This window comes from Pyxicephalus adspersus, chromosome 3, assembly GCF_032062135.1.
Source record: "Pyxicephalus adspersus chromosome 3, UCB_Pads_2.0, whole genome shotgun sequence".
In the NCBI taxonomy this organism is placed as follows: domain Eukaryota; kingdom Metazoa; phylum Chordata; class Amphibia; order Anura; family Pyxicephalidae; genus Pyxicephalus; species Pyxicephalus adspersus.
In genome coordinates this window covers 28,323,136-28,334,949 of record NC_092860.1, presented here as the reverse complement: position 1 = coordinate 28,334,949, position 11,814 = coordinate 28,323,136, and the positions used below count along the sequence as shown (strand labels likewise).

Below are 11,814 nucleotides of genomic sequence, written 5' to 3'. Positions count from 1 at the left end.
GAAGATGGCAGCGCCTGGGGGGCCGGCTCGGGAACGGATGCTGTGATGACGCAGGACCCGATGGAAAACACCTCCGGATTGATCGGACTGCCCTTCAGCAATGACGGGAAGCGTATTTTTTTTGTTAGGCTCTTTTCAGTTTTAGTAGAAAGTTGCAGATGAAAAAAACCACCAAAAAAGGGGAAGAAGCATTGGTTGTGGTGCATATAAGATACCTCCTTGGAGTAACCCTAGAGCCATTGGTGGCCAAGAAAATATAGTATGGTGGGATGCTAGTGTTAACCCAGGAAGATGCAAGCCATTATTTTTCAATACAAGTGTGTTTGCCAACTAAAACCCCAACTTTTCTTCATCTTTATTATCTTCTGTAATCCATTGGGGTTGGCAATGTAAAATGTATATAAAGTGGGAGTGGATTTAGTCATTTGGCTCCAGCTGTTTATGTGAAGGCATCCCCCCCCCCCCCCCCACCAAGTTTTGGATATAGAAAGGGGCTAGAACCACTGCTGGGTTTATTGTAGTCTTGCTGCAGAGATGAACCCTGTGTGTCCTAATAATCGTCACCAAGATCAGAACTAAACCTTGCTGTAAGCACCTGTTTCATTGCAGGGTATCATCTTCCAAAATGTGGGCTTTGATTGGCAGAGCCAGGATAAGGTAACTCCTACGCCGAAGATCATTTAGATCCGGCAAGCAGGGATTTCTAGGTATCCTGGTACCTAGCACATGCAGCTCAGTGATTTTGACAGTCCCACAGTGCAGTGCAATCAGGCAGGTAAGAATGATCTTCCCTTTCTGTAATAAAGCTCTGCCTGATCACAAAAGTGGAGCTCATTTATAAAGTTGCGGCAATCTAATACCAGCTTGAAACCTTTTAGTTTTCTGCTTTGAAAAACCCATTGGTACTCCTAAGACAGCAGTTGCCAACTGGTGGTCCGCAGCTCTGGTCGGTGTGCCCCTCAGCGGGGTCAGGAGACGGACCCCGCTGGGGAGGGGGCCGCTCCAGGCAGAGACACAGACCATGTCTCCCAGGCTCGGGGGGTTGGCAGGTTATGTCTCTGGACACAACCCAGCCACCCTCCCATTGCAGGCTCAGACCTGTGATGGGAGAGTGGGTGGGTTCTGGCACCATGACATCACTAAAGGGGAAGTTTCTACCCTTTTGAGTGACACCCAGTTCCCCACGCATGCACAGTTCGGATCCGGTAAATTTAGTGGTCTGTCGGCCCTGAAAATTTGGTGACCACTGTCCTAGAACACCAAACATAAAAGAGTGATCATATTCTGAATGATGGTGATCACGGTTTGATTTTATCATTAAGTGGCAATCCCACAGCTCTAGAAAAGTAGATACTCCTCCCATAGATTCACATTACAGCCACATACTTTTACTTTGTATTATTGGTGATCTGGGTGAAACAAACACAAAGTATTTTTGAAGTTTCTACTTTAAGGGCCCTAAACAATCCAGCGCAGCTGGTAGCTCTCAGGTGCACAGCAACTTTGCAAGTAGTTGCAGTCTAAATCTTCAAGCAACAAAAACCATGCCAAAATCAACTTGTTGCTTTTACAGAGCATAGTGATATTCTACAGCTGAATGTAAGAAATGGTTCCCAACCCCACTGATTCACTTGAAACCTGCATTTGCTCTCTGGCAAATGCCAATCAAGCTGCATGGTGTGGGCCACTGGGAGATCTGTACTACCTGTGCAACCTGGACCGCAGGTACGATCTCATGCTGCTGTGCAGTAGCAGTGACAAAGGCACTAGCACAAATGTAAGACTGCTTTTTATTCAAGTTTTAATGTCAGGGAAAGACATGACTAAGGATTCTTAACAGGACAGATTGATATCACCAAAGTACAACCTTGATGTTACATGGTGTGAGTTTTCCCCTCAATTTTATTTTTTTTTTTTAATTCAGTGCCATGTATTTTTTTTTAGCATCCTTATAAATAAAACTAAAATACTTTCAAATATTCTTTTATAACTACACATAGTAATAATATCCAGTCATTGTGAATATGTTGGCTAATAAGTAGATCAAGTAGATTTGCATTGAGGACTTTTAACCACCTGTCCCAAGGAGGTTCTGGGTGCATCAGGACTGCACAAAACCTAGGCAATGTATTTGCATACATGATGTTACAGACAAGCCTTCTAGTTAGGCTAATAAAAGTTATCTGAATGCACCAGTTTTCACAAGACATGGTTAGACCTAGGGATGGGCCGTTATTTACCTAATGAGTATAGCACAGTTGGTTTGCACATTAGTTAAGCTCTAAGGATATCAACAAACTAATATGATTGTCTAAAGAGATCCATTACTATATCATGTGACTGACAGTACAAAATCATACTCTTCTCCTGACCTGTGGTTCCAAATGCCAAGCACATGATATGCAAGTGACTGGTACACCTAAATCACCAGTGACATAAAAAATGCCCACAATGCAAAGCTCTAACCTTAGGTGGCAGCACAAGCCGTCTGTTGCCCATAAGGATTTGAATGGCCTACTTTTGTGGTAAACATCAAAGCTGGAATTTTATTGCCTTTTTCGGCCTTCTACTTGCCTGGAACCTGGTTGAACTATTCTTTCATTCTGTATGCTATCAGCCATTCCTGATCAGAGTGTCTGAAGCCAGTCACTGCTTTGATTTATGAAGAGGAAAACTTTGCAAATACATTACTATCATTGATATATTAACTGAAATTTGTTAAAAGTGAAACAAAGCCTTTACAATAAAAAAACCCAAAAAAACAGATTACAATCATTTTTTAGTTAACTACACTCACCTGTCCTCACTCCATCATAAGTGCCACCACTCACCTGGGTCTTCCAGTTGTCAGATCTTTGGTCATCCTGATGCATAAGACAGCATCCTACATTGAGCTGTGTTTTAATTGCTGCATTATAGTGGTGACAAGGTCTCTTTACAAAGTTTAAAAGCTACTAAACGTCCAATATTGGCAACAATATTGCAGCTAAACTGATTAAGTACCATCATGCAAGGGAGGAACTGCCTGTGGATACCACTTGTTGATATAATTATCAAGCGGCACATAACAGGACCACAGGGAACAAATAAAATTTGGTTATTAGTTTGGATTGTTCTATGCGAGAGACGCAAAACAGTAAGCATAAAAGCTAGGCAACCAAGCAGTCAGCCTCTGAATTTCTCTTGAAAAGCTCTTACGTAAAAAGGAAACCATTATAAATGAAACCATTCATTTTATAATGAAAACATTCTTAATGAGTATGAAGATATACAAAGCACGCATACAACAGAATGAAATACAAAATTAGAAATGTGTACAAGGAAGCACAAAGATTTTATTCTGTTATTCTGATACCCAGACACGTTTCAAAATGCTTTCCAGCCTATATAATATGACAAACTGCACAAATATATTGCAGAGATTGATTTACATTGCTTAAAAGAATCAATAAAAGGGGAGAAAAAAAAAATATTTGTAACGTGTGGCTTACCAAAGAAAATACAAATTTGGGGTGTCATGTAATCCAACTTTTAAGGCCACTGGTGATACTGTACTTTTCTTGGGGGAAGGGGGCAGCAATAGGTGTGAGTTATAAGAAAGCACAATATGTGTAGTAACTTTCCCTTAAGAATATGCAGTTTTGCTGTTATGACTACTAAAGCGGTCTAGGAAAGTTTACCGTGATCCAAGGAGTGTTTGTAACACTAAGAGAACAGGCTTTAAGAAATGTCATACAAACTGACCAAATCATTTTGTAAAACAAGACATATGTCTTTGTATATAGGTCACTAAAGCACCAATTTTGCAGAGTATTTCAAGTCTACTATAGACCACACAAAATACAGCATATTTCTTAAAAAAAAATAGTGTCCATATTTTATGTTGCATTTTACACACACTACAAAAAGCCAATTGTATTTGATAAAGGGCAAAAGCTATAGTTAAATGGCAAAGTTAAGCCATTTAGGTCTGCAGGAAAAAAAATGTTTATTCTATGTCACTGCATAGAAGCTATATAGGTGCTTAAATTATAGGTGAATTAAACTTCCCGATATAAATGGTTTCCTTGGACACAATAATAATAAACTATGTTAAAATTAGACCTGTGGTCATACCAAAGACTCAAAATAGGCAAACTGAAAATGTATTCAAACATCAGAAAGTCTGTCCCTAGGTTTTATTGTCATTGTTTTAAACAAGGGGTATGGAAAAAGGCTTAGTAAGGCTACTCTTGGCTCTATCAGGTTCTCTAGTATGGGAACTAGTAGCTTGTAACCTAAAAAAAGAGAATATATACAATAGTAAAGTACAGTTTTTTTCACTTAAAGCATCTCCTTGAATGCAGAAGTTCACACTTGTTTTGCTATAGTTTCATACAGACTTCTGACATCAGCACGCCAAGGTATGTCAAATACCTGCATGCTTTTACAGAAGGACCTCCATAGAAAGCGTTGGATGCTAAAGATCTTAGCTGCAGCTTTTCACAATTGTGAAGATTGGCTGCAGAAATTGCAGTACTGATAAGTGTTAGAACTGAAGGTTACCATTGTGTGTGATTTTACTCTCTCCAGTCCCACACTATCCTATCCCCTCCCCTAGATTACATAGATCAAGAAATAAATGCACTTGTATGGCAACACTTTATTGCATTGTTTGCATGTTGAAGACTCTAACATGCAGACATTGCAAGACTGGTTTCGCTAAACTCAATGTTCATTATGGGCTGCAAACACATGACACCAAAAAAACAGATCTGCACACATATGTGGTTACATCATGTGTTAAAGAGTACATACATGTCTATATACCTTGCAATTTCATTGTTAATAGAACTACATATTGCAATGTGGCTATGATGAGTTTACTAGGCAGCATTGCTTTAAACTGGTCTATGTACCCTTAGAGGTATATATTGTAGAACAAGCCCCAATCCAGAGCATACAGCATTTGGAAACCTTACAGCAGAAAAAGGGCCCAAAAAATGCAAAGTAATAAAGGTAAAACAAAAGACACCCTGCTTTTTTTAAATCACATTTTAAACATTATTCCCCAAAGCAAATGAACCTGCTTTAGGGAAAAAAAAAAATCTTATATGGCCATACACTACAAGATATTTAAATAGATTAGATGCCATCTGCTAATAATGCCCTTTGATGTTTAGAAGAAAGTGCTCCCCAGTTTACACCAACACTAGCTATGTTAGTTGTCAGTATAAACATCAAGGAGGGCTTCCATTGGGTTAGCGATTGTTGGGGGGCATTCCTAGCTGTACATCAGCTCTACTGGTTGATGGGTGTACAGCCGTAACCAGGTACATTGTGCACACATGAACCGGTTTTTGGCCAGCTTTAGATATTTTGCAGGATGGAGATAAGGGGAAAAAAAAAAAAAAGTTTCACAAAATGCAAACGTTACATGCAATGAGGTATTTACATAAAAAGTTGACTCATAATTAAGCTATGCACAGTAATTATAATAAAATCATGTTTGTAAATACAGTAGCTGTTCAAATGTTTTAAACAATTTTACACAATGATTCCTGACACAATAAATAGAATTTACCTTTCAAAAAATATTTCTTTTTTGTAAAAAGAAAGAGGAGGAATCTCAGTCAACTGGTAAACCACATAAGATATGTAGGGCTGCACTGCAATTAAAATGGCATGGGCGGAAAAGGGCACCATGAATTCTATACAGATTGGTTTAACTGTCCAACAAACACATCATTCTGCAGCAGTCAGTTAAAATATTAAAAATAAATTAAGAAAAAAAGGTGCCCATGTTAAGAGAATTAAAACACAAAACGTCATTACGTTTTACTTTTTTGTCATACTGAGGTTAAAATAAAGTAACCATTTATTATTCGTGTCCAATGTTTTTTTCATTGCTGCGGTTCCTTGAATAGAGTTGATCTTCACGTAAACTTCCATTCCAAGTAGGAAGGCATACACCTGGACGGCCTAAATCCATCTGCAGCGGTGTGCTCACACCTTTATGATTCTGGTGATGTTTTCCTCTGAGAGGCTTTTCCCTGAGACATGTATTTACTGGAAAGGCTGCCTATAGAAAGACAGAAAAAACAACAGGTAAAGAGTTTCTAGATCTTGCCTTAAGTCTGCTAACCATACACAAACAAGTCAGTCTACTTTCTTCAACATTGGTTTCCTCATCTCAGCTAACAGGTAGTCCAATCCTCCCAATTGTGGTTTACTAAACTTTTGAAATTAGATATGTGTTTTTGGTTTAAAAGCCCAAGTATAGTTTACCTTTAACTATGAAAATAAAGTTAGGTTGGATTAAAAACGCAAGATGTATCTAAACTAACTGTTCCCACCACTGTCAGGGACATGCTTGCTTAATTTAACAGCAGCAGTCTGTGCACAGATGCCTTATTATAGCGCGATAATGATAGGCAGTGCAATTAGCAGCGTACATAAACTAAACTGTAATCACTCAGGGAAGGGGTGGGGGATGTGGACAAATAATGTGGAGAGTTCCTGCTGGCAATGGGAGCTTTTTGCTGGGACTGAAGTTAACACACCACACACCCACGTCTATGGACTTTGCATCTGTTTAGCTCCCATATAATTTTCTGCACTTTTCCAAACTAATTGTATTGCTATACTTTAGCAGAAAAATACAAGTTTAGTTTCTTAACTAAGGAAATCATATCACCCTGTAGTTCTAGATTTACTAGAACTTATCAAGCCAAACTAATTGATTCAGGTGACATACTTATTACTGCCCAATTCCACCCAAAAATACAATGAAAAAGTAGGATTTCCTAAGCACTGATAACATTTGATAGGGTTTTTTGTTGAAAACATAGCAGCAATGGTTTGAATATATCATTATATCATCTTTCGGCAATATAATTTTAATTAACTAACCTGACTGAGGACTGAAAGACATTTGCTGTTTTTTCCGGTCATCTTGGGATGGTACAACCTGAAATGGAAGCAATACATTATAGTTCAATATACAAACATTTAATGAACAGCCTAATATAGCCATTGTTTGCAAAGATGGTGGAAAATGTGGTCGTTCCATTGAAAGCTGAACTTTAGTTCTGGTTTGAAAAACGCGCAATAAAAATAAATAAAAGATATGTTTGGGCTATCTGCAACAACAATTACAAATTATAACCTTTTAAGAGATCTTTTGACTTGTGTTTAGAAACTGTGGGAAAGGTTATTAGCGCCGCCAGGTTTTTGAAGTCTGCATTTATCTCTATCCTCATCACCAAGACAGAAAAGCTTTACAACTGGCACACAGACAAAATTAAAAACCCAAAAAAGGTTTTAACCTTTGATCAATGTATTAAAATCTAAAAATGGCAATAGCTTGGCTCAAAAGTTACAGTATAAGCAACAATTTTAAAATTGGCTTTAAATTTAGGACAAATTTGCTCAAACCATAATAAATGTTTTTATTTACCGGTATAAATCTTGCCTGCGGTTTCTGAGAATTGGCTGCAGATGGAGATCCATACAAAATATCAGATTTTGGGCTCCCTGTATTTAAATAAATAAAAATCAGATTAAACCACGAAAAAAGGAAAACTCTGAAAGAAACAAAATACAAGTAGTACTGCTGAATTTTTGGTTGCATCTAGATGACTTACTATAGCTTCAAAAAAATACTACACTGCAAATTTTGCACCAGTGGCACAAGTTTCAGCAGAAAAGCAAAGGGAATATTTACAAACTCCATCACTGGCCATTAACCAACATGACAAAACTAAGCACAACATGGGCCTGAGATGGTCTAATAACATACAGGTTTGTTTATCAATGCTCAAACGAGAATTGCAGATGTTTGGTTATCAAACTGCTTGGATAGCTGATGTGGTTATAAAAGGAATTTTATATAAGGAATATGTTGGTTCATTCATTTGGTTTTCATTTCTCTTGACCCCACAAATAGGTGGTGCATATTTTATTAGTTAGATTGATACAAATGGTAAAGTCTTTTGGGAAAACCCTGTATGTAGCTGCACTTAAAAAAAAAAAAAAAAAAAAAAAAAAGATGTTCTTTTACCAAGTCTGGTAGGACAAAAACTTTTCCATAACAAAAAAATGTTAGGCTGATTAAACAGATATAGTTTAACCACAATAAGTAGTTACTCACCTGCTGCCCCTTTATACTGAGGACATTCTTTCTTAAGATGACCCTCCCGTCCACAAATGAAACAGCGTTTTTCCCTAAACTCCCGGTCGTCCTGTCTCCTCCACTTTTCAGAGCCAGATCTTGGTGTCCTATTATTGCAGGATTCATTGTTGCCCCATGTTCCTTGCTGGGATTTTCTTGGAGTTGAATGTAGCTCTCTTCCATCTACATTTGTGCCTCCTCCCTGCTCCTTGTCCTCAATTTTTCTTTGTCTCTTGTCTGGGTATCTTTGGTAATCCTCATAATTGCGCCTTCTAATTCTGATAAGTAAAGTGTCAAAGGTCACTTGAACTTCTAAATTAAAGTATATCTAAACCTAACAAAATTGTAGCTTACCAGTCTTAAATGTAGTGGCTGAAATAGTTAGGGAAAGCACATTTTTCTCAAATACAGAAAATACTCTAATTCTACCAGAAATGCAACGTCTCATTTACTGCGAGTTAAATTCAAAGCACAAACTCATTTTTCCTTTTAAGCAAATCTTTGTAAACTATAAAGTCTTTCTGCTCACGACATATTGGAGATAAGAGGAAGACATTTGTAGTGTAATTAGAACAGCGGAGTGACAACCATAGCTCCCGTCATGGATACAGCAGAGTGGGTAAATGCAGCTACTACATCTGAACTGGTAAGCAGCAATATAATTCAAATATAATTTTTTGCCTTAGATAATGACTGAAATTAAGTTACCCAGTTTACTGAAAGCAACATTTCCCCCTTGTAGACAGGATTTCATTACGGTTATTTACTTTACAACAAACAGATTACAACAACCTCCAGTATCTTTTAGTGGATATCTACTTTATTAAACACAAGGCAGAGGCGTACACACACCCCTATACATACATAAGGGGTAAGCAGAAGCCAAGTGATGAAAATCTAAAGCAACAGAATAATTGATCAGCAAGTGTAACCACATCTATCAAAGCAAATGTCTTAGCAGTTTGCTGGTCTTGAATATTATGGTGTGTTAACACAGCCAAGGGGAAATACCTAACCAAAGAGCAATAAGAAGCAACTGTTGCTCCCCAACAATCTGTGAAGACCATTTCCAAACACTTTGAGGTCCACCATTCTGCAGTGAGAATAGATTCTAGACCATTGCTAATCTTCCCAGGAGTGTCTTTCCCAACAAACTGACCTCAAGGTTAGACCATGCAAAGCACAGTTGCCAAAAACAGGAGGGGTATGTCTCAGACTCTACAGGCCTTAGTAAGTATGTTAAAATATATGGCAAGAGTATTTAGGTGGCGTAGTAGTGACCATAGGGATAATCCAAGATGAAGTTCTGCAGAGCCCGTGTGCATGAGGTGAGGTTATTTTATTGCAGATAGGACATTGCCTGTCATTTCTGCAATACCAGACTTGACTGGTTACAATTAATTTGGAAGGTTTAGTTTCCCTTTAAAGACCGCGTGGAATAAATTCTATTCATAGAAAAAAAAAAAAACAGCAATATTACATTTTAAACCTTATCTAATTCACACTACACACTTTACCCACTATCAGAACAATTCAAGTTGTGGCTTACTTTCTTCTCATAGGGCAATCTTTCATAAAGTGTCCAATTTTTCCGCAAATTCGACAGCATCTGTCGTTAGGTGCAACTTCACCCTCAGTCAGTACATCTGGATCAAAGAAATACTCCTATGGAGGAAATTTAAAAAAAAAAAATTATTACGGAATAGTGAATAGTTAGTATGCATATAAATTATAAACACACATTTCTAAATCTGAAGGGCAAGCTTAGTAAATGCAACAGACTATAAAAACATCTTTCACTGAGTTGTACTCAATATGCTACAAAAGAAATGAAAAAATGTATTGTCGCCGCAGTACTAAAATTTAAAAAAAATTGGAAGTGCAGTATAATCCCCTTTTCACATTCACTTCCCATATCAATATTGCACATCTCTCATTAAGTGAATTTATATATACATATTTCAACAACAACTTTAAGATTGTGGCTAGGAGATGAGAACATTTTTGCTGCATACACAGCCATTTGATCCTCTAGTCATAAGTTATTAAAATTACAAATATGAAACCAGCACACTAAACATGTAGGCTTTTAAAACCACTTCAAACAAAAGCAATAGCTGAGTGCTGACATGGCCATGCCTTTCTAAAGATTTCATTTTATGGATTTTGCTAAGGCTAGCTAACAAACAATGTCTGGGTATCCATTTTCTATTTCACAACTATATCCCTGCAAAACAGCTATGACTGTAAAGTCCCTAACAGCTCTTTGTATTTGGGTAATAAAATGTAAAGAGCCAGGATAGGGAATAAAAAACCCACACACAAGCTTGCTTTTGATGAGATTTCTTTCAATGCAAATGAGTAATATTTGGCAAAATTATCACCAAGCTATTTACCATTTTACACCGATATTCCTTGGGAAAACTTTTCACTGAGGTGCCAAATAACCGCCTTCCATTGATAAAAGCTTTCATTATAAAATTAGTCACTGAAAAAAGAAAGGAGACCACAATGAAAACCTGTGTAAGTTATTAAGCTCTACAAAATACAAGATACCAATCATGTATTATAGGTATTTTGTTCCATCTAGTATTTTTGCTATTGCAAGTTTGTGCCACAACATAATAATGTCTGTGACTGAGGATCAATATTAGTATTGGTTATCCTCTAAGTCATCATGGCTGTTCCTTAAACTTAGCTAGTTTAAAAGAAAGAAAGATCACTCATTGCTTATGAAGTACATTATATATACTTTAAGGATACCTACTCTTTCTGGACAGTCCAGCGCCCAGATTGTGATTTAAGTCAAAAGGATCTGTTTTCAAAAAAGAGAAGAGGAGAAAAGAAAATCAGGATAGCTGTACAAGATGTCTTTAGATTATATTAAACTTTAACCAACAAACTATAACCTATTTTCTAATAATTTTTGAATAAGGAAAGAAATCATTTGAAGAACATACAACATCTACATATGGAAGCAAATGACAATTTGTTATGATAACAAATAGTTTACCAGCAGTTGTTACCTTCAATGACTATGTACTTAGAAGTCCACTGTTTTTTAAAGGTGGTTAGCAAACTTTTTCTTCTGATGGAAATTACATGTTCTTTAAAATCAAAATCTTCAGTATAAAAACGAAGAAGTCCCAGCCATAGTTCTCCAGGAGACTCCTTATTTTTTCCATGATCTGACCAGTACTTGGGCTACAAAAAACAAAACACATCATGAATACTGTACTCCTTTTAAGAATAGAAGCCCCAGACTCTATGCAAAGCACACAATAGGCAAGTTTCCCCACTAACACTTTCCCAAGTTAGCCATCATTCATTTCCTTTCAAGTCAGAGTCAAAGCAATATGGCCCCCTCTTTATAGGCCCTTCAGTGGCCACTCCCATCTTCACAAGTTTTGTTTGTTTCACTCTTATAGCCATTTTTTCTATACAAATTCTCCTTTGCACCCACTCTCCCAAGAAGCTCTACATTTACTGGGAGGTGGAAGCAAAGCAACTTTTTATAACTACAGACCTATTGATCTCCTTACACTCACTCATTCTTCCTACATAAAAACTCCAGTTCTTACTAAGTCATCCAATTTGTCGAAGAAGTACACATTCCAGCCATCGATGAATATTTCAGGCTTATGGCCATCTGGGTAAATCTA

General features: G+C 37.3%; 1 protein-coding gene across 2 annotated transcripts in view; it reads right to left on the bottom strand.

Moving 5' to 3' along the window:
* Positions 1–3,315: 3,315 nt before the first annotated feature.
* The window catches only part of TUT7 (terminal uridylyl transferase 7), a 28,229-nt gene continuing 19,730 nt past the window's right edge, over positions 3,316–11,814 (bottom strand). Inside the window, exons 21-29 of one of the 2 annotated variants that reach the window (XM_072404073.1) lie at positions 11,734–11,811; positions 11,179–11,356; positions 10,920–10,967; positions 10,549–10,640; positions 9,702–9,817; positions 8,132–8,430; positions 7,439–7,515; positions 6,892–6,949; positions 3,316–6,061 (exon numbers count right to left, since the gene is read on the bottom strand). In XM_072404073.1, coding sequence (XP_072260174.1) covers positions 5,994–6,061; positions 6,892–6,949; positions 7,439–7,515; positions 8,132–8,430; positions 9,702–9,817; positions 10,549–10,640; positions 10,920–10,967; positions 11,179–11,356; positions 11,734–11,811 — 1,014 coding nt within the window. In that variant the 3' untranslated portion in view covers positions 3,316–5,993. Of the gene's footprint in view, positions 6,062–6,891; positions 6,950–7,438; positions 7,516–8,131; positions 8,431–9,701; positions 9,818–10,548; positions 10,641–10,919; positions 10,968–11,178; positions 11,357–11,733; positions 11,812–11,814 lie in introns of those variants that run through there. The other variant, XR_011919757.1, reaches the window with a different exon arrangement.